We start from the raw sequence: 27,609 nt of genomic DNA on the forward strand, positions 1-27,609 counted from the left end.
TTGGCAAGTACCTTTTCCATCAGAGACATCTTGCTGTCCTGTTTTTATGTTATTTTTTGCAGGTTCAGGCTGATCTTAATGTAGCTAAGAATGACCTTGAACTTCTGATCCTTGAACCTCCTGGATAGAAGGTGTGTATGGCCACAGCCGGTTGATGTGGTATTGGGGTTGAACCTGGAGCTTTGTGTGTGCTAGGCAAGCATCCAGTCCTTTCGCATTGTGTTTCGTTCCTCTCCTTGTCGGCTGGTTCCTCTTGAACACGTCACCATTCTCACTCTGCGCATCCACTGATGATGCCTAAGCTGCTCCTGGATGGTGCAAATGAGGGAACTGTGAGCGGTTTTGTTCAGATCTTTTTGTGGCTGTCTGTTTTCGTTTCCTTTGGATATACACTGCAGTGCTTTCTGGGACACGAGGCAAGCATACACTCATGGGAGACAGCTGGACGGTTTTCCCCAGCGCTTGCACAAATTATACCTCTAGAACATACCATTTCCTCGGAGTAGGACAGGCCAAGACAGACCTGGGCAAAGATAATGTTTAAAATGCCATCAGGGTTAGCTAGTCAGTTTCAAAATGACTTCTAGGCTGTTAGGAGACACTGCCCTCGGATGGGTCTCTTGGCATCCCTCACAGGCACCTTCTGAGCCCTTCCTTCGTGTTCTGTGCTAAACTTTCAAGGTCTCCTCCAGTCCAGACATGTGAAATCTCACTCCCTAGGTTGCCTTGCCAACTGCTAAACTGAAAGTAGCTAAGCAAATTCATTTATACTTCCATGTGAACGATTGTCAGGTCTCACCCCACCAACACCCTCAAGCACCTGTGTTTTAAATGTGAAACTTAATCATCTAAAGGAATTAATCACTGCTAGTAGCTTTTGAGGGGATGTGCTGTCTTTTTAGTGTAGTCCAAAAATTACGTGAGGGTTTGCAAGATGGTATTGGTTATTAAAGGCATTTGCCTTCCAACCTCGTGACCTGAGTCCAATTCTCTGAACCCATGTGGTGGAAGAAGACTCCTGCAAGTTGTCTTTTGACCTATACACGTATTAAAAAAATAATAAAAGTTATGTGAAGCCCTGGGCAGCACGTATGGGGGGGGTGTGGTTGGGAGGGCTGTGAGTTTGAGGCCAACCTGGGCTACATAGTGAGTTCCAGACTAGCCTTGACTCATGTATATATAGTGTAAGCTTTAAAAAAAATGCTATCTGTCCTAAGTCAGATGTGGGTTCAAATCCCAAATTCTCCCCATGTCTGTGTCCTTGCTCACTAACCATTGACAGTTATTTGAGACTTCGCACCAAAGTCTTGTTCAGCCTTTAGCATTTGGCTTACCTAAGCAGGACTTTCCAAAAGAACAAACTATGGCATCGTAATCGTCTAGCACAGGGGCAGCCATATTGTGGGCACTTAACCCATTTATTGACTGGCGCATTAATTAATACGATAAGGATTTGCAAACTGCTGAGAGCCACTGACGTTCTAAGTTTACAATGCATTATTCTTTGTTGACTGGATAATTGAGCTGGGGTCTTGCTGTGTAGCCCAAGGTGGCCCAGAACTGGCAGCAGTTCTCCTGCCTCAGTCTCCAGAGTGCCAGGACAGGAATATGAGCCACCAAGGTAGGCAACAGGGCTGGGTTTATGAGCTCTCCAAGGAGCCCGGGGAGACAGGACCCTGTGAATTGGAAGAGATCATCATTCCAGTGGGACCAAGATTGTAGCTTCTCAGATCACCCTTCACCCCAAACTTGAGAATTCCACGTGCTTCGGAGGTCACCCAGTCTGACCTGGAAGTGAGTGGTAACAGTTGAGGAACACCAGAGTGAGGTAGGAAACGCCCTTGAAGGAGCGGTTGCTTAAATTAGACGCGAGCCCTCTACCTCCATCCCCCGAGTGTGGCGGGATTACCAGCGATTGTCACCACGCCCGGTTCTCTACGGTGCTGAGGACTAGAACCCAGGGTCTGTGCCTGCCAGGCAAGCACTCTGCCAACTGAGCCACCTCCCCAACCCCAAGATGGCCTTTTTCTAAGGGAACGGAGCTCGCCCTCCTGAGGACCGAGGCTAGCAAATCGGCAGCTTCCCTTCTTCATTTAAAAAAGGTTCGTTTAACGAAGGTTCTGTCTGTGAGCCTGCGCCCAGCCAAGACTTCGGATCCTGCGTGGCGACCGACCGTCCTCCCCTCGAGGGTACCCACTGCCCGCCCTCCGGGCCCTGGCCCTCCGCCCCGGCCGCGCCCCTGGCGCAGCCCCTTTTGGCACCGCGGCTCCCAGGTGCCCGGCGCAAAGGCGGAGCCGGATTGCAGCCGCCTGGGTGGCGCCACCGAGACCCCCGGGTGTTTGCGGGTCCCGGCGCTCCGGCTGCGACTCCCGCAGCATCCCCGGCCGCGGCTCCAGCATCCCTGGGAACCCGAGACTCTCCGGCCGCGCACAGCCCGCGGACGCCACCACCATGAGCGCGGGGCCGCGATGGCCGGCACCCGGCAGCCTGCCTGCGCTCTGCGCCGCCGCGCTGCTCCTGCTGGGTCTGCAGCCGCCCCCCGTGAGCGCCGAGGGTGAGTGTCCGCAGCCGCAGGGGCCCCGGGGCAGCCGGGAGGCCAGCTGGGCCGGGGGTGCAGCCTGGAACTGACCACCCGGAGTCCCAGCATCACCGGGCCCCCACCCTTCCCCGCGCTCCCGCCGCCCGCTTCCCGGAGAGTGAGCTCTAGAATGAAGTCACGTCTAGGCTGCCCTCGAACTTCCCCTGCTGGGGCTGATTTTTTTCCATCCTCCCTCGGTTTCTCAATGTCTGTTAAGTGGGTGCCCTTCCTGGAGGCTGTGGTTAGAAAACATTCGCGTTGTCCAGGAAGATTTGAAAGATGAGTGGGGATCCATGTCCCGAGCAAACGGGGAAGGAAAGGGAAGGAAGGGGAAGGAAGGCGTCCGGGGAAGGGGAACAGCCGGAGCTGAGGTGCTCAGTCAGAGGTGTTGCGGAACATGGGACACATGATTTAAAAACAAAAAAGCAGGATGGGAGCCGAGCTGCCAGGTGGGGATGGATGCCTTGGGACAGGAGATGGAAAACCAGGTAGCAGCAGCCAGATGACAAGTTGACCCACTTTGTTTTTTTGAACCCAAATTCAGCTTTAAAAAATCCAAACGTTTAGTATTTATTTTGTGTATGTGTTTATTTACTTTGTTAAGTCTGAATTCAGCTTTAATTTTTTTTAAATTAGCGTGTTCATGTACATGTGTGCGTGTGTGTGCATGCATGTATACTTACACGCTGCTTGCCAAAGTGAGTGTGTGGAAGTCAAAAGACAACCTGAAGGACTCACTCGTATCCCACGCACTATGTGGGTCCTTTGGGGTGGTCGTCAGGTCGTTAGGTTTGGCGGCTAGCACCTTTACCCACTGAGCCCTCTCGCTGGCCCTTGAATTTGGCTTTTAATACTTGTCTTACTTAAACTAGCAGGATTAGGGCCCCGTGTCAATACAACTTCCGTTTGAAAGCTAATTCAGCTGTGTTTAGCTGTTGAAACAAAACCCCTCAGAACGTGGAGCTGGAGGTTCTGAAGGGAGTCCGCTGTCCTCCGCCTCAGAAGGTTTCTAGAAAGTCCACCCTTGGAACGACCTTGACCGATGGGGGAGAAAAGCCGTTGGCTGATTTAGGAAGCTTTGCATACATTGAATTATAGTTATTTAAATCTGGTAAGGCATAAGGAGCGAAGCTAAAAATCAGGGAAAGAAAATCCTGGTGCTTGAGGAAATGGTGAGGGACAACATGACACCACAGGTGTGTTCTCCGAGTTTGCATGTGTGTGCCCTATTAACAAGGACTTGGGCTCTCAGTCAGCCTCTTAGCCACGCCTTCAGCATTAAGAGAGAGCACTGTTAACTCTAAGGGCTGTTCGTGGCCCCCCTGATTAATTTCTAATTAATTCATTTGGCAGTGCTATAGAAGTATCCGGCCACTGAGCTATATCATCAGTCCCAAATTAAAAAAAAAAAAAATCTAGATATGCTTCATAAAAGTTACCGTTTAAAAATGTGTAACTGAGGTTTTAAAAATATACATATATAAACATTTTGTTGTACAAACAATGTTTGTGCATCTAATTCTAGAACATTCCATCATAGCCACATGAAACATCACACCTCTTTGCAGTCCATCCCCTGGTAATGCTTTAGTATTTCTGGCCTGCTGTTGAGTTATGAAAATTAAACTGATTTTAAAGAATGCAAGTAGAATGGGTTGGGGTTAGTACTAACTTTTGAACAATGTCTACTTTTGTTCCAATTTTAATTTCTTCGAACAAAATCTCTTTCCATGATGTTTTATAGCGTTTCACCCCATTATGAACGCTTAAGCAGAACGCCTCATGGACAAGGATCAAAGTTTTGTGCCCATCTGGCTTGGGGCGGGGCATAGAAAATACAAGGTGGGATTGCCATCCAGCAAAGAGAAACTGAGGACTCCTTGTGTGTGTGCTTTTTATTGCTGGAAATGCTTCCTGTTTCACCTCCACCACCTTCCTTTTCCCCTCTGCACTTGGCCTATGCAGAACGAGGGGCGCACTTCATTTTAAGAACATGCCCTTGCCAAGCCCTCCCTTGTATAGCAGAGTCATGGAAGAATTGTCAGCTCTGTTCTGAATGGATCGCTCCCTGGGTCTGTGCTTACTGCACATCTCATGCCTATTATCTGAGTCTGCGTGGGGAGGAAGGGATGACTGTTTAACTGAGACTCGTTACTATAGATATTTGAACAAAAACAGTCTCTAAAACTTAAATTGAAACCAAAACCATTTTGTTTATATTTGACTAATTTAACATGTATCACATACACAAAGTAGAGTGACTACAGTTTTTCTGTATTTTTACTTTGTTTTTCATGTGTGTGTGTGTGGGGGGGGGTGTAGGCACACATGCTTGTGGAGTCCAGCAATCAGTGCCAAGTGTCTTCCTCAGTCCCTTTCTAATCTGTGTGTGTGTGTGGGGGGGGGGGTGCAGGCACACATGCTTGTGGAGTCCAGGAATCAGTGCCAAGTGTCTTCCTCAGTCCCTTTCTAATCTGTGTGTGTGTGTGTGTGTGTGTGTGTGTGTGTGTGTGTGTGTGTGAGAGAGAGAGAGAGAGAGACAGAGAGACAGAGAGAGACAGAGACAGAGACAGAGAGAGACAGAGACAGAGACAGAGACAGAGAGAGTATATAGGTGTCTTCTGAGGTCAGTGATGTGGGATTCCCTCTACAGTGGGATTCCAAACAGTTTGAGTCACCCTATGTGGGTGCTGGAAACTAACTCTGGTCCTCTGCAAAATCGGAGTGTGCTCTTAACTGCTGAGCACTTCCAGTCTCCAATCTTGGCTTGTTTGTTTTTTTGAGACAGGGTCTCTCAAGGAACCTGGGGCAGGCTTGTCATCGAGTCCTGGGAATCCTCATGTCCCCACCATCCCAGTCCAGTGCTGGGATTACAGACACATGTAGCTGCACTCAGAGTTTACGTTATTGGGGGGCGGGGACACACCACATTCACGTGTGGAGGTCGATGGCAACGTTTTGAAGTCATTTCTCTCCTTCTACCTTTACATGGGTTCTGGGACCAAACTCGGGTTGTCAAATGCACGTGGCAAGCTCCCATCCCCCCTGAGCCATCTTGCCTGCCCATGTGAGAGCTTGGGATGGAACTGGGTCCTTGGGTCAGAGCTACAAGCACTTTGCCAACTGAGTTATCTTCCCAAACTTTACTTTTTTATTTTTGAAGTGGAAAAAATATTCTTCATATTAACTAAAAGCAAATGAACTGTTTGGGTAATGATTGTGGAGAAAGACTCATTAATTCAGTCCATACTGAGTCACTACTGCATGCCAGGCAATGTCCTTGCTGACAAAGACAGGATGATGAAGAGAAATGGGTCCTTCTACCGGGGAGCTTAAAACACAGGAGGAAAGAGTGAGCCAAAACCGGATGAACAAGATGGCCACTTCCGTCACTGACGAGACTAAAGAATAGGAGTCGCTCCGAGAGTCACGTCAGGAGGGTGTCGTCTGTTGTTGTTTGCTTAGGGTCTCACTGTATAGACCAGGCTGGCCTCCAGCTCACAGTGGTCCCCCTGCCTCTGCCTCCCAAGTGCTGGGATCCAAAGGATGAGCTACCTACCTCAGTATAAGAGACTTTTTACTTAATGCAGGATAATCTGAGAAACAAGTAAAAATTGCTAGGCATTGGGGTTGGAGAGATGGCTCAGCAGCCAAGAGTGCTTGTTGCTCTTCCAGAGGACCAGGGTTTGATTCCCAGCACCCACATGGTGACTCACAACTCTCAGGATAGTGAGGACTGCCTCAGAGCCCTGGGCACCAAGATACTCGTGCAAGGAACCCAGGACACTGAGCCTTGTCACATCATTTTTGGAAGAAGGATTAAACAAAGCAACACACACATACACACACACACACACACACACACACATACACACGGGTCTCACTGTAGACCAGGTTGGCCAGTAGAACTCAGAGATCTTCCTGCCTCTGCCTCCATCCCCAGTACTAGGATTAAAGACATGTATCACCACACTTGGCTAATACAAATCCATGCCAGATCATCTGGTTGTGTGTGAGGGGAAGAATGTACATACCTGTGTGTGTGTGTGTGTGTGTGTGTGTGTGTGTGTGTGTGTGTGCATGTGAAAGCCAGAGGGCAACCTCAGCTGTTGTCTTCAAATGCCACCCACCTTGTTACCTGCAGACAGGGTTTCCCATTGGCCTGAAACTCTCCCAGCAGGCCAGACTGACTGGCCAGTGAGCCCCATAATCTCCTGGTTTCCACTTCCTCAGCACTAAGTCCCAAGTCAACACCACCCCTGGCTTTATTTTTATGTGGTTTCTGCAGATCAAACTCAGGGTCCTTAAGCCCCCAAGGCAAACATTTAACCAACCAGTCTATCTCCCCACCACAGTTAAATTTTTGTTTGTTTGCTTGTTTATAGTAGACTACAACAAGTGAGACATGGTGTCATACTCTTGTTCCAGATAGAAGGGAGGACGAGGCCGGAGGATGGTCTGAGCGCACGGGTTTGAAACCCACTTGGACAGACAGCGAGCGTGGTGAACTCACAGTGCCTTGCACCTCACCTCCACACACTGTATTTATCCTGCACAGGGAAACTCTTCCTGCTGGAGTCTCAGAACGGCTCTCAGGGCCTGGACCTGGAGGCAGCTCGGCTCTCCTGCAGGAGCAGGGGTGCCCACCTGGTGTCTGCTGGAGAGCTGAGGAGGGTGGTCCAAGACTGTGCCTTCGCAGTGTGCACAACAGGCTGGCTGGCTGACGGCACCCTTGGGTAAGTCAGGACAGCCGGGACGCATTCTTTTCCAAGCGCCTCAGCCGTACTGCCTAGGTATATATGGGGCTCAACGATTGCCCTGCAGGGATAGCAAGCAGGCAATGTGAAACGGACTGTGGCTTCTAGCATGTTCAGTTTATTTATTTTTATTATTTTTTATTTATTTTTGGTGTGTGTGTGTGGAAGTCAGGGGACTTTTTTTTAAAAAAGTTTTTTTATTATGTATACAATATGCCTGTACACCAGAAGAGGGCACCAGATCTCATTATTGATGGTTGTGAGCCACCATGTGGTTGCTGGGAATTGAACTCAGGTCCTCTGGAAGAACAGCCAGTGCTCTTAACCTCTGAGCCATCTCTCCAGCCCAGGGGACAACTTTTTGAAGTCAGTTCTCACTTTCCACTTTGTCAAAGCAGGGTCCCTCTTGTTTCTTTTGCCCTACGTAAAGCCGCCCGTCCAGATTGCAGTTGGTTCTCCTGCCTCTGTTCCTGTCTTGCCATAGGAATGCTGGGATTACAGAAGCATGCCACCATACCCAGCTCTTTACACCGGTTCCTGGATAGAACTCGGGTCGCCAGGCTTCTGCGGTGCCTTTACCTTCTGAGTGGTCTCCCTCCCCGACCCTCCACCATGCTCTGGTTTCTGGAGTCATTTACTTTTGTATCTCCTTGTAGTTTGAATCTAAAACATCCCCCACAGGCTCTTGTTTGGAATGCTTGTCCCCAGACCGGTGGCACTATTTGTAGGGAGGGTCCCGTGGGACATTTCTGATGTGGGGTCAGGCTGGTCAAGTAGGTCGCTGGGAGCTGGCCTCTGAAGATTACTTACTTACGAAGCCTGATTTCTGTTACTTTCTGTATCCTGGTCTTCAGTCATGTGATAGCCTCTAGCCCCACAGACTGGGTGGTTCCCTCTCCAGCTGTGTGGACCGAAACCTCTGAAATCATGAGGCAGAATGAGGTGCTCGTCCCTTGGGTGCTCTCTCTCAGGTGCTGTGCTCACAGCCATTCAGAAGTAACAAATACAGATGAGACAGCTATGCTCTGACAAAGGCTAGGGACTCGTGCAGGGACCTTGCAGGAAGGCCTGACCAGTGTCCTAGCCGATAAATAGCCAATGTCAACGGCCAGGAATGTGAATGGAGATGCTCCCAGGGCTTCCAGCCCCCAGCTGTTGACTTTTCATCACCAGAGCCATCCCAGCTCAGGCTGTAGGTCCTATAGAGTAGACAGTCATCCCCACTGTGTGCTGAGGGCCTAATCCATGGGGTGCTTTAGAGACGTAAGTCTTGTGATTAGCTGGAGAAAACGTCCCAACAGTGTTTACACCTGCTCTTTAGGTTTCAAAGATGGTAATAGAATTTCAGGCCTCCAGATGTCTGGAAGAACCCATAAAAATTGACTTTTAAGGAAGATAATTCTACCCCAGTCCTTGACTTATTTCAACAAACAATTTTTGTTAGCATAGTATTTCTCACACAATATAAAATAACCAGTCACACCATTAACAATGAGTCAAATTCAGGAGACACGTCAGCGAAAGGAAATTCTATGTCTCAGCACTGGAAGGTACTGACTTTCAGACAACAATCCTGAGGCTGGAGAAACAGCATAGTTATTAGGAGCACTGGCCACTTTTCTTTAGGACCTGGGTTTGATTCCCAGCATGCACATGGCAGCTCACAAACATCTGTTACGTCAGTCCCAGGGGATCTAACACCCTCTTCTGACCTCCTCAGGTACCAGGCATACTCATGGTGCACAGACATACATGCAGGCAAAACACCCATACACATAAAATAAAAAATAATTTTAAAAAAGATGACAATCCTTAAAAATTTCAAAGATATAAAAGACAAGGAGAATTTTTACCAGCATGAGAAACTATAAAAATAGCCAAATAGAAATACTTTGGAAGTGAAAAATGATAGTAACTAAAATTAGGACTCTAATACTGGATCTAACAGCTGATTGAAAGGAGCCAAAGGGAGAATCAGTAAGCTGGAAGCTATTTCAGAGGGAGATACGCCAAGCAAATGAAAAAGAAAGGATAAAAAATGTAGAGAAAATGGTAAAGGTGATGAAACTACATGCAATTAGAATTCTAAAAGGAAAAAGAAAGAGGGGGCTGGGGAGGTGGTTTGGTGGTTGAGAAGTTTCATGTCGGAGACCATTGCTCTTCCAGCACCCACACAGAGGGTCTGTGCGTAGAGACTGCCCTCCAGCTGAGGGACACTGGGTTTGGGTCTCTCTACAGATGCCTGGGTACTAGAGAGGGCAAACCCACTGTCTTCTCAGGTGTTCCCTTCCCAGGCAGATTATGGAGACTCAGTGGCCCCCTCCTCAACCCCCACTCATGCCAGGCACACATCATATCACTGAGCTCCACCCCCGGTCCCAGTACCTCCATCTTACACATCAGTCTAAGGCCTGGAGGATCTGAGCGACTTTCCTAAGAACACTGGACCACCCCCTAATAATGGTAGTTTGCCTTCTGTTGGTACCATTTGGCTCCATTTCCCTCTGGCTGATAGCTCTGCTGTTCTTCCTTCTTTAAGTCCTACCTCAGTTTCTGTCCTGCCTCAGTTTCCCCGCCAGGCTCATGGGCGCAGGCACCAGGATCCCATTCTTCACCATAGATTTCTACAGACCTCTGAGACATGCTGGACAAGGTGACCCAGCAAAAGGAGTGTGCCCCCCTCCTCCCACCCAGAGGCCACCCTCCTCCTCCCCCCAGAGGCCACTCCTCCCATCTCTCCTCCCAGGCAGTCCTCATGTCTTCTGCACTGCAGAATCTGGGCTTGAGGGAATCTCCCATCAAAGGCTTTAGAAGGAGATGCCAAGCTTGGAGCCCTTGTCAAGGAGCAATGGTTCTCGGAGAGGCTTTCTGAACAAAAAGAACCACCACCTAGTGAGATGCCTCAGTGGCACTCAGAGCTTCCAAAGGACGGGAAACCCCAAGAGCAGGTGTCCCTTGGAAGACCTCTCCCTTCCCAAGAAGACAGCCGTGCCTCCAGCATGGGGTCAGAGAAATAAGGGCCTGGTCAGGAGAGCAGCGGAGTCTTGGCTAAGCCTTGCTACTCCACGGGAATCTGTTGAAGCTGAAGTGGGCCGGGTGAGCTCGAGGTGTCCTTCCAAAGACTAAGAGCCACCCAACCGGGCTCCAGAATAAAGGCCCCCAGGAGAAGCTCCCTCAGAAAAAAGTCCCCTCAGATGAAGCCTCCTCAGAAAAAGTTGAACCTTCAGAACAACCCCCAAGCTTTCTCAGAACACCCTAGAAAAAAGCCGCTACAGGAAAGCCCCCCTGAAAAGACGCTCTCTCCGAAGAATGTCACATAGAAGTCCACCCCTGCCCACTTAGAGAGCAAGTATTCTAGGACATTCCAGAACTTACCAGGGAAGATGGCGGCGACTGACCATGAGTCTGTGGACACTGGTCCCGAGGGGGCACACTAGTTCCTTAGCTCAGTGTAACACTGTCAGCTGTAATGGGGTGTGCTTTATGAATGGACTGCCTTCTCCTTGCTGAGATGTGGCCTGCCTGACAATATGGAGTGGTTCCCTCACGAGTCACGTGGTGAAGGCTGCTTACAGCTGGCTCTTGAAGACATGCCCAGGGAAGACGGGAGTGACACATGCCATTTACAGAACCTTTACCTCAGGTCCCTTGCCTAAGACATCTCCCACCCAACCTCACCCCCAACCAGAAGGCCAGTGCTTAGAGAATGCCACCACGCCTCTGAAATGTCTCACTAAGGAAGCTGTTGGCCTGTGGCATCCAGTCTGGGAAAGTCAGATATTCTTCTGTGGAAGATGCCCTGGTCACCATGGTGCCAGGGTACTTTGTACAAATTAAGCTTTTAACTTTCAGCAGCAGGGCACAGTGGGAAATGTCCCCACGTTGCCTCACCACTAGGGTGCCATCTGTCTCTTAGGAGAGGTGGTAGTGGAGAGTACTGTGTTGCTCAAGCTGGTCTCAAACTCTTTATTTCAAGTAATCCTCCTGCCTCAGCTTCCCAAGTAGCTGGCACTACAGTTGTGAGCCATTATGCAAGATACATGCTATTTTATGCCTTCTGTTCTCAAATAAACTGCTAATTTTTAAGTGTTTTGGTTGCAATTGCCCACCTGGAGTGACAGATTTGCTTGATTTAGGTTCTTCTTTGCAAATAAAAGAATTTTACTGGATTTTTTAGTCTTTTAGAATCTCCTGGAACTGGAGTTATGGGAGGTTGTGAGCCACCATATCCAGGTGCTGGGAACCAAACCCAGGTCCTCTGCAAGAGCAAGTATTCAACCTCAGAGTCTTCTCTCCAGCCCACACAGTAAACCTTTAAAAACTCCAACGAGGGCTGGAGAGACGCTTCAGCAGGTAAAGGCGTCTACTGCCAAACCTGAGGACCTAAGTTCAGAACCTGGGACCTGCGTGGTAGAAGATCCTCTGATCCTCATACACACGCGTACACAAAGTAAACACATAGAATGTGAAAATAAACTCAAGTGATTCATTTGATGAATTTTTCGTAGTGAAGAAAAAGATCGTAGAAGGGATCAGAAAAGTGTTGCCTCTGAACATTGAGCTGATGCCTGCGAGTTACCCCAGCATCACCTATCTTCCAAAATGTGACCTTTGTCTGTGGAGAATGTTTCTTGTGGATGCTTCCATCCAAAGGTCACGAATCACCCAAATCTCTGCTGACTCAGAGCTGATAGCAGAAAAGGATTCTTTTCAGCCCGAAGACGTTCTCCTCACCCAGGGTCCGCCTTTGTCTGTTTCAGGACAACTGTGTGCAGCAAAGGCAGCGATGAACAGCAAATCGCCAGAGCCGTTGATGTGAGAATCGACAGCCACCCGGTTCCTGGGGCCAAGTACAATGCCCTTTGTATTAAGGATGAAGGTCAGTCTTTGTAAGAGTCCTGGAGGGCGTGAGGGGCAGCTGCTATCTAGACGAACACACTGAGGTGACACACTGAACATGCTTTATTGAGTCTTCCCAGGGTGGATAGAGGGATGGTTCAGACGCTAAGATCACTTACTGCTCTTCCAAAGGACCTTTGGTTCCCAGCACTTACGTTGGGTGGCTTACAACTGCCTGTAACTCTAGCTCCAGGGACTCCAATACCCACTTCTGGACTTTGTGGGCACTAGCAATCACATGTGCGCGCGTGCATGCACACACACACACACACACACACACACACACAATTAAAAACAAAAAACAAACAAACAAAAAACTGGGGCTGGAGAGATGGCTCAGAGGTTAAGAGCACTGGCTGTTCTTCCAGAGGTCCTGAGTTCAATTCCCAGCAACCACATGGTGGCTCACAACCATCTGTAATGAGATCTGGCTCCCTCTTCTGGCCTGAAGGGATATACTCAAGCAGAACACTATATACACAATAAATAAATATTTAATAAAAAAAAAACAAGTATTAAAAAAAGTGAAAGAAGGAGTCTAACTAGGAAAGCAGATAAGGCTGCGAGAGCCTGGATAGCAAAGTGAATGTGGCCAAGCAATGATACAATAGTAAGAAAGTTCAGAGAGGTGTGGTGGGAGGCATTGTCTCAGAGAACCCCTGGCACAGTGTGTATGTATCGAAAACCTCTGGAGAACCTCTGGAGATGGTGTGCATGTATCAAGAACCTCTGGAGATGGTGTGCATCTATTGAGAACCTCTGGAGGCAGGGTGCATGTATCAAGAACCTCTGGAGATGGTGTGCATGTATCGAGATCCTCTGAAGGCAGTGTGTATGTATCAAGAACCTCTGGAGGCGATGTGCATGTATTGAGAACCTCTGGAGGCAGTGTACATGTATGGTTACTGTCTTGTTGCTGTGACAAAAGATGATATAAGGAAGTAGGTCTTTACTTTGGTTCACAGTTTGAGGGTAGAGTCCATCTTGCTGCAGGAGCTTCAGACCACTGTGGGCAGTGTGTTCACATCTGGGAAGCAGAGAGGGACAAATGCTGCTGTCCTTCAGACTCTTCTCTTCCCAGAGGTTATGGGATGACACTGAGGACACTCTGAGGACATGTCTTGCTTCCTCAGTCAGTCACCTTCACAGACACACCTGGAGTTGTCTCCTATGTGGTTCTAAATCCAGCTAAGTTGATAAGAAGATTAATCCTCACAGTACATAACCATGGTTTTCCTGACTGGGGTGAGGGGACTGGGGTAGATATACCAGTATAGCTGTCAATCATTGGTCAAGGGGTGTGTCAGAAAATGTTGACTTCTGGGTTTTTGTTTGCATTAGTACAAGTCCCACCATCTCACAAAGAGGTGCAGGTGCCCACCAGGAGCTTGTGCCTGGAAAGATCCAGGTCTCTAAGGAATAAGAACAGAGCTCTGGGCTGGATGGTGATGGCTCACGCCTTTAATCCCTGTACTGGGGAGGCAGAGGCAGGTGGACCTCTGAGTTTGAGACCAGCCTGGACTACAGAGTGAGTTCCAAGACATCCAGGGCCACACAGAGAAACCCTGTCTCAAAACAAACAAACAAAAAAAAGAACAAAGCCTTGTCCTTGTCCACTACAGATCCTGATAGTCACAGCTTACACTTCAGTCTCTCTTCCTAGTCAGGGGCATACTTAAAAATAATCCTTTTTCTGAGCTAGAGAATTGGCTCAGAGGTTAAGAGCACTTATTGCTCTTGCAGAGGACTCAGGTTTAATTACCAGCACCCATATGGAGGCTCATGACTGTCTGTAACACCAGTTCCAGGGAACCAGACACCCTTTTCTGACTTTTGAAGATACCAGGAACATATATGGTGCATATACATACATGCATGCAAAACATTCACACACAGTCATCCGTGACAAGCCCATCTTCCAGTATGAGCTCTCTGCCTAGGAAAAAGTCTGCATTTGCTGGGTTATATGGAAGACCATCATAGCCATCTGTCTCTCTGTCGGCCCAATCACATAACCAAGAGATGTGGCCTTGTGTTTGCAAACATCTAGAGAGAGCGAAATCAATCAATCAATCAATCTCACTCCCCCTCTCCCTTTCTCTTTCTAACAGCCATGTAAGTAAATTCAAATGACCCTTTGGATCCCAAACCTCGGCAGTGTCGGGCCCCTGAGGGAAAGACAATGGAACCAGAACCTTGTCCTCTAGTGATCTCAAGGGAACAGGCCCTCTTTAGCTTTTGTGACATAATGTGCCACTCCAAAGCAGAGTGACTTGAAAGGACAACTTGGTAGCCCCACAATTTTTGTGGCTCTTGTGCTAGTCCTGGCTAGGCTCATTTACAGCTCTATTTACAAGCCTGTTCGTGGTTTGGAGGTAGCCTTGCTCCAGGAGCTCCAGAGCTGCCATCCCAGCTGCGATGTGAACTTCAAAGGGAAACCCTGTCTGAAGGGAGTAGGTGACAGTGACAGCTGGTCACCTGACATCCTCCTGTGGCCTCCACACAAGTGTACTCAGGCATGCACACTTGCACACACACACAGAGATACACTGAGACACACAGATAGCCCCCCACATGTATCACACACACACTCATCCCACACACACACACATACATACACTACACACAGATACTCCCCTCCCCACAGCACCACACAGACACACAGACATACATCACACACACAGACACCCCCCACCCACACAGCACCACACAGACACACACAAACTGCCCCCACAGACACCCACACACACATACATCACACACACACAGACACCCCCCCACAGCACCACACACAGACACCCCCTCACACACACAGACACTCCCACACACAGACACTCCCCCCCATAGTACCCCCTCACACACATACACACAGACACTCCCCCCACACAGCACCACACACACCCCCACACCACACCAAAATAAATTAAGCTGCAGAGAATCGGAAAACAGAGAAAGGTTAAGCAACAGTCGAAGATTAAAATGGGATAAGAGACTTGATAATGAAATCCAATCCCAGATTGTCTCCTGGGTAGCAAAAAACAGCTCTATTTGATGGCATTTGAATATGGGTTGTGAATTGAACAATTTGATATCGATTTTGATAATTACTGCTACCGTGGTAAGAGAACATCCTTGTTTTTAGGAAACGCACAGTAAAGTCTCTGATGGGTGAAGGGTATTATATCTACAACCTACTCTCAAACAGATTAGAGAATTGTGTGTGTGTGTGCGTGTGCTTTTGTGTGTGGGTGTGTGCCTGTGTATATGTGTGTGTGTGTGTGTGTGTGTGTGTGTGTGTGTGTGTGTGTCCTCCCATGCACTGTGAGATTTTCCTAGTGAGATGTGAACCAACACCTTACCTCAGCTAGGACACCAATGACAGGACAAGAAATGACTCCATTCAAGTCGAGCTTGGCGAGTTTACTGGGGTTACCCTTGATTGATTCAGGAGCAACTGCAGTGTAGAAAGCTCACCTCATCGTGAGCATCCACTGAGGAGAGCTGCATCCCTGGTGTTCACACAGCTGTCCCTGTGTCCTGCTGTCCTGCTGTCCTGCCTTAGATGGACCGTGTAAGACATTCCTCACAGCCCTCCAGGTTTCCTGGTGGAGCGGCTGCCCTTCCCCTTGTGGGGACTTGATGGATTACAGAGTGACAAGGGGGGACAGGTTACTGAGGGAAGGCCCACCTCCTTGGCTAAAGCGAACAGGCTGGCTGGAGAGTTCCTATATACTCTCAAGCCCTGCCCATCTGAGCCCTCCTGGGGTTTGTTAGTACATGCAGAATAAGAGAACCTGAAGGCAGAGAGGCTCAGCTGAGAGGCCCTGAGGGCGGGAGGGTCAGCCCAGCTCAGAAGGTCGAAGGCTCCTGCCAGTGAATAGGTGAGGCTCAACTCGGTGCCTCAGCAGCATACCCTCTTCCTACCCTCTCTCTGCGTGGCACACCATGGCTATGTCACCATGTTGCTGCTCCCCTCTGGCAAGACCAGGAGGATGAAGGGCGCTGACTTCAAAACTGGCGGACAGGCCGGGCGGTGGTGGCGCATGCCTTTAATCCCAGCACTCGGGAGGCAGAGCCAGGTGGATCTCTGTGAGTTCGAGGCCAGCCTGGGCTACCAAGTGAGTTCCAGGAAAAGGCGCAAAGCTACACAGAGAAACCCTGTCTCGAAAAACAAAAAACAAAAAAACAAAAAAAAACAAAAAAAAAAAACTGGCAGACATGCATCTGCTAAAAAGCCCAGAGGGAAGATGGGGCCTGGCTCATGCGCACACAGCCCCTCCTGCACTTCCTCAAAGCAGAGCTCACCACCAGCGTAGACACATCGGGTGTTTTTGTTTCAGACAGTGAATTTCCAGTCCCGTGGTATCTCACGTAAACTAGTAAGTGCAGTTATTTTTAGCCGACAGGATGCTGATGCCTCTCCCACTTGGATTTTTCCCACCCTGCTTTGACAGCGTCTCAGTGGGGTCGGTGGCTTCCAGCCCCCCGAGACAGAGCTGGCCTCACCTCCCTTCTTTACAGCGATTGTCACCTTTACATCCCCTAAAGACAGGCTTGGACAGTTCCGTTGTGCCTTCAAGAAGAGCTGGGTGCTCACTGTCCCCAGTCCTCCCGTCTGCCTAGAGGAGTCCCCCTGCCTCAGGAATGGCTTTGGGAGAATTCCCGACTGAACCATCTCTCTAGCCCCTGTCTGTCTATCCTTTAACCTCTATCTACATGGGTGTTTAGAGGCCAGGGTCCGTGGTCAGGGCTGGTCCTCCTCTAAGATTTTGAGTGTTCCATGCTCCAATTTAGTCTAGTGACGCCATGTTACAGAAGCAAGCGACATACAGGCGAGTCTCCCCAACTCTTGCCCCTCACCAAGTCAAGGGTCTCCATGCACTGTGCCTCATCTCTTGTGGATTGTTTAGTCTTCTGGCCTTTGTGGATGGTACAGTACTTTTCAACCTTCCTGATGCCACGTCCCTTTTAACACAGTTCCTCGTGTTGTGGTGACCCCCCCAAAACCACAAAACGATCTTCATTGCTATCTCATAACTGTAATTTTGCTACTGTTATGAACTGTGATGTAAATATCTGTGTTTTCTGATGGTCTTAGGTGACCCCTGTAAAAAGGTTGTTCGGCCGGCAAGGTGTGGTGACAAACACCTTTAATCCCAGCACTTGGGAGGCAGAGGCAGGTGGATCTCTGAGTTTGAGGCCAGCCTGGTCTATAGAGTGAGTTCCAGGAGAACCAGGGCTACACAGAGAAGCCCCGTCTCAAGAAAAAAAAAAAAAAGAAAGAAAGAAAGAAGAAAAGGCCGTTCCACCCTCACCCCCATCCCCCAAGAGAGGTTGCAACCCACTGAAAACCCTAGCTTAGAAGACTCCAAGATCGGTAGCCATGTTGAAAAGCAGCAAGGAAGATCTTGGTGCATCTGAGAATTGTCCCCAGAAGGAGGGCAATCTGAGATAAAGATGGGAACACTGAGAAGAGTTATCCGCAGGGGGAGAAAACTGGATTGGATTGGAAGGAGGAAATGGGAAGCCGTTGCCAGACTCTTGGCTAGGATGTGGTTTTTGAGCATCTTGTGGTTGTTCTAGTTGCTGGAGGGGGATGTAGATAAGCAGGAGGCCCTGAACTGGCTTCCCACATGGAGACTCATGTCTGTGACAAAAGGCAAGTCGGTGCTAAACTTCAGTTCGTTCTGATGAAAAGCTGGGATAAATTCAACACTGGGGACCAGACCCGTGGACTCTCTACTTCTATTTCCTGGTTTCTAATCCTGGCTCTGTACTTCTATGCCATGAGAAGAATGTTAGAATTCCTGGTGCAGAATTAGCCATAGACAGATGAGCTAAAGAAGTAAATCACTTAGCCCTGCCTGACACAGGGACACAGTCAAGCTAAAGTGTGAACTGTTATCGTGTCCGGCTCAACAAGAACTCCACACATAGAGAGTAATAATAGCCTGGCTTCTTCACTCTAACCCTACACAGTTTGTTTGGTTTTTGTTTTTCGAGACAGGTTTTTTTTGTGTGTAGCCCTGGCTGTCCTGGAACTCACTCTGTAGCCCAGGCTGGTCTCGAACTCACAGAGATTCGCCTGCCACTGCCTCCTGAGTGCTGGGGTTAAAGGCATGCACCACCACCGCCCAGCAACCCTACACAATTTTTAACTAATGAATTACCCATGATTTTCTTTCAAAGTCTTTGAGCAAGGTTAAGAATGCACAGATTGTACATGCATGTAGTATGCCCACAGTCAAGTAGCACCTTGTCTAAGTATTAAGTTAAGCGTGGTGGGAGCTTAGCTTGATGGTAGAATGCTTGCCTCACCTGTGTGAGGCCCTGGGTTCCATTTCCAGTAGCTCAAACAAACAAACAAATAAAAAAGTAAAGGAAAACACACTGATAAGCCAAGAATAACATAGGTGTTGGATTTGTCTAAGATTTCAATGTTGTGTATTTCTACTGTGCTAAAACATTCTGACCAACAGTAACTTGGGGAGGAAAGTTCCAGGTCATAGTCCATCACTGAGGGAAGTCAGGGCAGGAACTCAAGCAGGAACTGAGCAGAGAGACCATAGAGGAATGCTGTTTATTGGCTCACTGACCGGTTCGTGGCTTTCTTACATAGCCCAGACCCACAGCCTAGGGATGGTGCCGCCCAAGGTGGTCTAGGCTCTCCCACATTATTCAGCAATCAAGACAATCTCTCACAAACATGCCCACAGACCAATCTGATCATGGTAATTGAGGTTCCCTCTTCCCAGATGACTCTAGGTTGAGTCAATTTGACAATAAAATCTAATCAGGTCTGTGAGGGCGGCATCTTTACCCACTGAGCCACCTCACCAGCCCAGTGTATCTCTTTTTGAGCAACATGTTTCTTGGGTGACTTGACTGCATGGTCACTAAAAGAGAGGATGATGGGGCTGGACGGTGGTGGTGCATGACTTTAATCCCAGCACTCAGGAGGCAGAGGCAGGTGAATCTGTGAGTTTGAGGCCAGCCTGGTCTACAGAGTGAGTTCCAGGACAGCCAGGGCTACACAGAGAAACCCTGTCTCAAAAAACAAAACAAACAAACAAAAATAAAAACAAAAAAAAGGATAATGGAATATTAGAAGAGGAAATCCTAACTTCAAATTATTTTCCTTTTGGGAAAAAAAATGACGTCTTCACTTTGATGTGGCACTCTGTCCTACAGATTTATCCTAATAAAAAAATAAATAAAATAAATAAATATGGGACAGGGAGATGGATCATGGATAAAGTGCTTGGATCTGAGTTTGGTTCTCCAGAATCCACATTTTTAAAATGCTCACCAATGGGACTGGGTGAAGTTGCTTGCTGCATAAGCAAGAAGACCTTAGTTTGGATCCCCAGCACCCACATAAAAGCCAAGTGTTATGGCACATGTCTGTAACATGTCTGTAATTCCAGTGTCGGGGAGCTGAGACAGCCAGATCTGGGGTTCACGGGCTAGCCAATCTTGCCAAAAAAGTGAGCTCCAGTTTCCATGAGCAACCGTGCCTCAAACAGTGACGGGAGAGCAGTGGAAGGGACACAAGACATCAGCCTCTAGACTCTACACATGCACACAGGGACAAACACAAATGCGCGCGCACACACACACACACACACATGCACGCGCACACACACACACACACACACACACACACACACACACACACACGCACACACACGCACACATGTGAACATCTAAGAAGCTACACCCCAGAATAAATAACAGCAAAACATGTAGTGAGCTGGCAGATTGATAACAGTTTAATTTTTCTCATTCGTTTGTTTATTATGTGTGTGCATGTACACTCGTGTGTGCCACAGCACTGGTGTGGAGCTGAGAGAACATGTGGGGGTCAGTTTTCTCCTATTTCATGGGTACCAGGAATTGAACTCGATCCTCCAGACTTTATGGCAAGCCCCTTTGCACCCTGAGCCATCTTGCTAGGCCTAAATAGACATTCTTAGAGAGAACAAAAATAAATGCTAGAGAGAGAAACACATGCACAGACACACAAATTTTTTAAAATCTTCTAGCACATGAACCAAAGAAAAACTTTCAAGAGTTTTTTTTTTTTTTGGTTTTTTCGAGACAGGGTTTCTCTGTGTAGCTTTGCGCCTTTTCCTGGAACTCACTTGGTAGCCCAGGCTGGCCTCGAACTCACAGAGATCCACCTGGCTCTGCCTCCCGAGTGCTGGGATTAAAGGCGTGCGCCACCACCGCCCGGCTCAAGAGATTTTTTAACTAAATGAGAATAAAATACAATTTATTAAGATTTATGAGATGGTAGTCAGACAGAAATGTATAGCTTTGAGTGCTCATATCAGGGAGAATGAAGATCTAAAATCAATCTAAAACACTCAAAATAGAAGAGCCCAATGAAATTGAAAATAGGAAAATAAGAGAAAAATCAACAAAACCCAAAGTTAGTGCTTTGAAATGGCATTGATAAACCTGTAGTCAGACTAAGGAAAAACCCTATAAGAAATGGAAGAGGGAGGCCGGAGAGATGGCTCATTGGTGAAGAGCACTTTCTGATCTTTTGGAGGACCAGATTCTGATTCCCAGCATCCACATGGTATTGGGTGGCTCATGACCACCTCTAACTCCAGATCCAGGGGAGCTGACACCCTTCTGGCCACCATGGGCACCCACACCTGTGTACGCATGCATGTGCGTGCGCGCGCACACACACACATGTGCACACATGTGTACACACCACACACAAATAATAAAATAAGTACATTTTTAAAATAAATGAAAAACATCCAGGGATGGTGGCACTTGCCTTTAATCCCAGCACTCAGAAGACAGAGGCAGGTGGGTCTCTATGAGTTTGAGGCCAGCCAGGTCAACGTAATAAGTTCCAAGCCAACTAAAGCTACACAGCGAGACCTCCCCACCCCACCTTACCCCTCCAAAAAAAGAAAGAAAGAAATGAGAAAAGGGGACTCCTACAGATCATGTGAATATCAAATGAATCATAAAATAATATGAAAGGGGCTGGAAATGGCTTGGAGGGTAAGATAGCCTGCTGCTTTTGCACAGGACCCAGTTTGAGGTCTCAGCACCTGCATCAGGCAGCCTGTGTGTCCATCAGCCAGTTCAATCCCCAGCACACATGCTGGGTGGCTTACAACCACCTGTAACTCCAGCTCCGGGGGTTCTGACACCCTTTTCTGTCCTCTGAACTCATGTGCACAAACCCACCCACAGACACACATAAATACATATGATTAAATATAAAAAAGATCTTAGTAGCTGTGCCCTCAGCTTTCAAAACCTAGATGAAATGAACTAGCTTGTTGAAAGAACAGTCTAGCAAAACTGTTAAGAAGACAGGAGCAATCTCACAAAGCCCCCCCTCTTTCAAAGAACAGAATGAATAATAACTCTGAAACAGAGAGCATCAATCAGGCACAGACGGGCCTGAGCATTTAAGGAAGAAATTATGCTGATTCTCTACAAAATTTTCCAGAAGTTAAAATCAGAAGGAATACTTCCTAATTTGTTCCATGAGGCCATTATTACCTCCAAACCAAAACCAGACAAGACATTCCAAGAAAAGAGGACTACAGACCAATATATCTCATGGACACAGACAAGGAAACATTAGCAAATTCAGTCTAACAAGATGTAAAAGAATTATACAGCCACGTGGTGACGTGCCTGGAATCCCATCACTTCAGAAGGCAGGAGCAGGAGAATCACAAATCTGAGGTCAATCTGGGCTATAGAGTGAGCCCGTGCTTTCCACCCCACCCCCCAAAAATTACAGGAGTTGGGAAGACGGCTTAGTGGATAAGAACATTTACTCTGCAACCATGAAGTTCTGGGTTCAAATCCTCACCATATAAGTCAAAAGCTGTACATGCCTGTTGTCCCAGAATTGGGGGTGGAGATAGGGGGGATCCTGGGAGCTTTTTGGCCAAGCAGCCTGCTTAAATTTCAGCTTTCGTGAGAGACCAAGTCTGAAAGCTATAAGGTGGAAAGCCACAGAGAAGGACACTTGATGTCCTCCTCTGGACTCTGCAAGTACACATATGAGCACATACACCCACACATTTCCATGCAGACAGCACACACACACACACACACACACACACACACACACACACACACACACACACACAAAATGACTGTGCGGTAGAAAGCCCCAAACAATGTTTTAACTTTTCTCCATTTATTTGCTGAGTGGGTAGAGGGCATGTGCATGCCATGGTGCATGTGTGGAGGGCAGAGGATGAATTCTGAGACTTGGTTCTCTCCTTCTACCATGTGGGTTCTGGGGATTGATCCCAGGTCATCAGGCTTGCAGGCAAGTGCCTTATCCACTGAGCCATCTCTCCAACCCCCAAACCTAAAACAATTGACAAATGTGTCTTGAAATTGATTACAGCAAAGTTGTAGGATATGAATTATGATGTATATAGAGTCAATTTTGATTGTCAACTTGATATAACCAAGAATCACTTGGGTAGAGAGTCTCAATGTGGGATGATCAACATTGGGTGGGCTGTCATCATGGCTGTGGAAGATTGTCTTAATTAATTGATGTGGGGAGACCCAGCCCACTGTGGGTGGCACCATCCCTAGGCAGGAGGGTCCTGAATGGATAAGAGACATTGAGCTGAGCACAAGCAAGAAGGGGAGCTAGTGAGCAGGAATTCATTTCTCTCTCCTATCTTGATTGTGGATGTGATGTGACGGACATCTTCAGGTTCCTACCATCCTGACTTCCCCTCAGCAGGAGACTATAACCTGGAATTATAAGCTGAACAAACCCTTTATTCCCTAAGTTGCTTTCTGTCAGAATATTTTATCACAGCAACAGAAATGAAACTTGAACACAAAGTTAATAAACAGAAGTTCATCCTCCACTTCCCTCTATAACGGCACTGGACAGTGGGATTTGAAATTCAGAACATACCATTTGCAGTAGTGCCTCCCAAATGAAATATTTAGATATAAATCTAAAACTAATGTTAAGTGTGAGGCAAACTACAAAACACTGAGGAAATAAAGAAAAATGTTCCATGTGAACAGTAAGCCTTGATATTGTCAACACAGTGGGTCTTCCCAGGTTGATCTCTTTTGACACAATACCATAATCAAAATGCCCTGAAGCTATTTTATGGATATAATTAATTGCTATAGATACTATAACTAAAGGACTCAGAGCAGCCAATTCAATATTAAACAACAAAGTCTGAGGCACGATACTGCTGGACTTCAGGACTCCTGTAAAGTTACAGTAAGCAAGAGAGAGGGTGCTCATGGGAGAGTAACTCAGATCAGTGAAACAAAACTAGATTCACATCGTCAGGCAATCGGTCTTTGACAAAGGAACAAAGAAACACGATGGAATAAAGACGGTTATCAACTTAGACACCAGAAAAACCGGACATCCTGAAGTTGACCTTAAACCCTTCACAGACATGAACTCAACAACACGGATCACAGACCTAAGTGTAAAGCAACACGCTACGAACTCTGGGAGACGGCATAGGAGAAAGCCGAGGTGGCCTTGGATAGAGCAGTGAGCACCAAAGGGACAGTCTGAAAAAGATGCCATTGATAATTGGGGTTTATTAGGTTAAATTCTGTCCCTCAGGTGCACCCACAGAATGACAGGACAAGCCAGAGGCTAGGGAACAGGTCTGCAGAAGACACGAAGGGTTGCTACATGAAGCAGACAAAGAACTCTGAAAACTCAGCAGTACTATAAACAAACAACTTTTTTAAAAGTGGTCAAAGCCAGGCGGTGGATCTCTATGAGTTTGAGGCCAGCCTGGGCTACAAATCAAGTTCCAGGACAACCAGGACTTTACACAGAGAAACCATGACGAAAAACCAAAAAGTAAATAAAAATAAAACAAATAAAAACAGAAAATGAACAAAAGACCTGAGCAAGTAACTCAACAAAGAAATAGACAGATAGCGAGCAAGTGTATGAAGAGGTCTTCAATGCCCTTTGTCCTTAGGGAATTACAAATGAAAACACATGCTGGTCTGTTTTCAGTTCTGTTGGCTGTGATTATATACCCTGATGAAAAGCGACTCAGAGAGGGAGAAAGGAGTTATTTTAGCTCACAGGGTTGGATTAGTCCATGAGCGCAGGAACTCCAAACAGCTGGTCAAATCACATCTATCCTTGAGTAGAGAGAGAATGAATGTGTATTTGGCCCCTCCCCCTGTGCTGGCTTGTTTGAAGCCTTCCCCTTTACATCTCTAATTTTATTTTATTTCATTTATTTATTTTTGGTTTTTCAAGACAGGGTTTCTCTGTGTAGCCCCTGCCTTGGAACTTGCTTTGTAGACCAGGCTGACCTTGAACTCACAGAGATCCACCTGTCTCTGCCTCCCGAGTGCTGGGATTAAAGGCGTGCGCCACTGCAGCCCATGTGATGTAGATGACAGACTTCTTCCTTCATCCTAACAAGGCAAAAGGAACTGCTCCTAGGCTTGTGTGTCTGAGTCATCCAAGGCAGAGGGGTCTTGGTGTCTGGCAGTTTAAAAATACAAGCTGTAGCATTTGGTACCACACTGAGTCATTCAACAAGCTTTGTGTGTGTGTGTGTGTGTGTGTGCCTCCTCCAGTCAGGCATTCTGCCAGGCCACGAGTTAAATGAGGTTGCCCCCAGGATCCTGGTTCTGGGTGTACGTGGTACTCAGGGAACAGGGGGTCAGGGTAGGTGAGCTCACTCTGCAGTGTTTTGTTTTGGAAAAGTTCTGTATCATTTGTATATCCATTACTTGACATGATGCTGGGGGAAGGTACCTGACAGGGGGATTTCTTTGTCTCACAGTCTGAGGATGCAGGCCATATTCGGTGAAGAAGGTTCAAGGCTCCTGCATCCCCTGTCAGCTAGCTAACTCGCTCTCCCTCCCTCTCTCTCTTCCTCCCTCCCTCTCCCTCTCCCTCCCTCCCCACCCCCTCTCTTCTATGTAGTCCTATCTTGGAACTTGATATGTAGATCAGTCTGGCCTCGAACTCACAGAGACCCTCTTGCCTCTGCCTCCCAAGTGCTGGGATTAAAGGCGTGTGCCACCACAGCCTGCTACTTTCTCCTTTGTATTCAGTCCTGGACCACAGCACATTAAGTGGTGCCACCTACGTTAAAGGCCTCCAGCCTCAATTAACCCAGTCTAGAAAATCCCACATAGACATGCCCAGAGACCCATTTCCATGGTGACTCTAGATCCTGCCAAGTTGACAAGATTAACCGTCACCGTTTGGAGATGTTGACTGTTGTTCCTTCTCCTCAGAGAGGCCGTGTGGAGACCCACCATCATTCCCACACACCATCCTCCAGGGGCGCACTGGCTTGGAGATGGGGGATGAGCTGCTATATGTGTGTGCACCAGGCTCCGTCACAGGACGTGGAGAAACTGCCTTCACCTTGCTGTGTGACAGCTGTGGGGAGTGGTACGGACTGGTTCAAGCCTGCGGGAAAGGTAAGCACCGCTTGCCTACATGGAGCCCACACAGGGCTTTTAGAAAACCACCACCCTTTGCACCCCCAGGTATTGAGAGCCTCTACACCTGGGAATACACACTCTTGGGGCGTCTCACAACTGCACTCTTCATCTACCTGCTGGAGGTGAAGGGTTAACAATGCCCCACCCCTCTCCTCTAAGGAGAGACTTGACCCAGGCTAAGTTGCTTTTTTTTTTTTTTTTTTTTTTTTTTTTAGGTTTTTCGAGACAGGGTTTCTCTGTGCAGCTTTGTGCCTTTCCTGGATCTCGCTCTCTAGACCAGGCTGGCCTCGAACTCACAGAGATCCACCTGCCTCTGCCTCCCAAGTGCTGGGATTAAAGGCGTGCGCCACCACCGCCTGGCGCTTTTTTTTTTTTAAAGTTTGTATTATAGGTGCTTTGCCTGTGTATGTATCTGTCAACCCAGAGCTCACCAATGTAAACAGAGATAGTCTTGCTATCCAGCTTGCTCTGTCTCTACCTTCTGAGGTTTAAAGTAAATTATCCATAGGTCACTATGCCCCTCCAGCATTTATGGTTTCTGGGGATCTGAACTCAGATCCTCACCCTAGTACAGCAAACACTTTAACCAAGGAGCCGTCTCCCCAGCCCTGCTACGGTATTATATTTAGAACAGTTTGTCCTCAAATGTCTTGTAGGTCATGAGGGAATTAGGATGGTTGTGGGAGCTCCATTAGGTCCCCGCGATCCACCCATGGTGTCTAAAGTTTTGGTTCACTGTATGTCTCCACTGCCAATTACTATCCATAGTGTGGTTCAGCCCCGGCATGTCTGTCAGTCTGCCGGAAGGGACATGTGGCTTGTTTTCATTTTGTGGCTGTCAGAAACTGTGCACCATGACGGCTGTCATCCATGCCATCTGGTTCTCTGGAAGTGTCGTGTCATTGGCTCCTATGAGGGGGACTCTGCCATATGACGTGCCCGTCCACACAGACACATTGATCCTCAAGTGTTTTCTGGGTGAGCCTGGTCAGTCGACCCTCTGGTGTTAATGGTTTTTCTCATCGCTGTGACTGAATCTCTAACAAGAAGAAGGGTGGATTGGGACTCCATGTTCAAAGGGACACAGTCCGTCCCTGTGGGGAGTCATGGCAGCAGGAGCAAGATCATCTGGTCACATGACATCCAGTCAGGAAGCAGAGCAGAGTACTCGGCTTACCTTCCCCTTATCATGCAGTTGAGGACTCCTGCCCATGGAGCCGTGCCTCCCACATTTAGTGTGGGTCTTCTTACCTCAGATAACCTCAAAATAGGGGATCTCTCACAAGCACGGCCAAAGGTTCGTCTCTTCTGTGATTATAGATCCTGTGAAGCAGGCAATCACAACAGCTTGCCACACCCTCGCACCACAAGTGTCTGATAGCTCACGGTTCACGTTCCCAGCATTTGTGAATTAAACACAAGTGTCTGATAGCTCATGGTTCACGTTCCCAGCATTTGTGAATTAAACACAAGTGTCTGATAGCTCACGGTTCACGTTCCCAGCATTTGTGAATTAAACACAAGTGTCTGATAGCTCACGGTTCACGTTCCCAGCATTTGTGAATTAAACACAAGTGTCTGATAGCTCATGGTTCACGTTCCCAGCATTTGTGAATTAAACACAAGTGTCTGATAGCTCACGGTTCACGTTCCCAGCATTTGTGAATTAAACACAAGTGTCTGATAGCTCACGGTTCACGTTCCCAGCATTTGTGAATTAAACACAAGGGTCTGATAGCTCACGGTTCACGTTCCCAGCATTTGTGAATTAAACACAAGGGTCTGATAGCTCACGGTTCACGTTCCCAGCATTTGTGAATTAAGTCAAAATATTCTTTTCATCAATGGTAGTGAAGTCATGACATGTCAATTCAGCATTAAACT

General features: G+C 47.7%; 1 protein-coding gene across 1 annotated transcript in view; it reads left to right on the forward strand.

The window, feature by feature from the left end:
* Nucleotides 1-1,839: 1,839 nt before the first annotated feature.
* Nucleotides 1,840-27,609, forward strand: part of Susd5 (sushi domain containing 5) — a 43,462-nt gene continuing 17,692 nt past the window's right edge. The window contains exons 1-4 of the mRNA XM_052723140.1: nucleotides 1,840-2,554; nucleotides 7,137-7,314; nucleotides 12,096-12,214; nucleotides 25,513-25,701. Of these exons, the coding sequence (XP_052579100.1) occupies nucleotides 2,452-2,554; nucleotides 7,137-7,314; nucleotides 12,096-12,214; nucleotides 25,513-25,701 (589 nt within the window). The 5' untranslated portion in view covers nucleotides 1,840-2,451. The remainder of the gene's footprint in view (nucleotides 2,555-7,136; nucleotides 7,315-12,095; nucleotides 12,215-25,512; nucleotides 25,702-27,609) is intronic.

The sequence above is a fragment of the Peromyscus californicus genome, unplaced genomic scaffold (genome assembly GCF_007827085.1).
Source record: "Peromyscus californicus insignis strain IS unplaced genomic scaffold, ASM782708v3 Scaffold_11__1_contigs__length_118956290, whole genome shotgun sequence".
Taxonomy (NCBI): domain Eukaryota; kingdom Metazoa; phylum Chordata; class Mammalia; order Rodentia; family Cricetidae; genus Peromyscus; species Peromyscus californicus.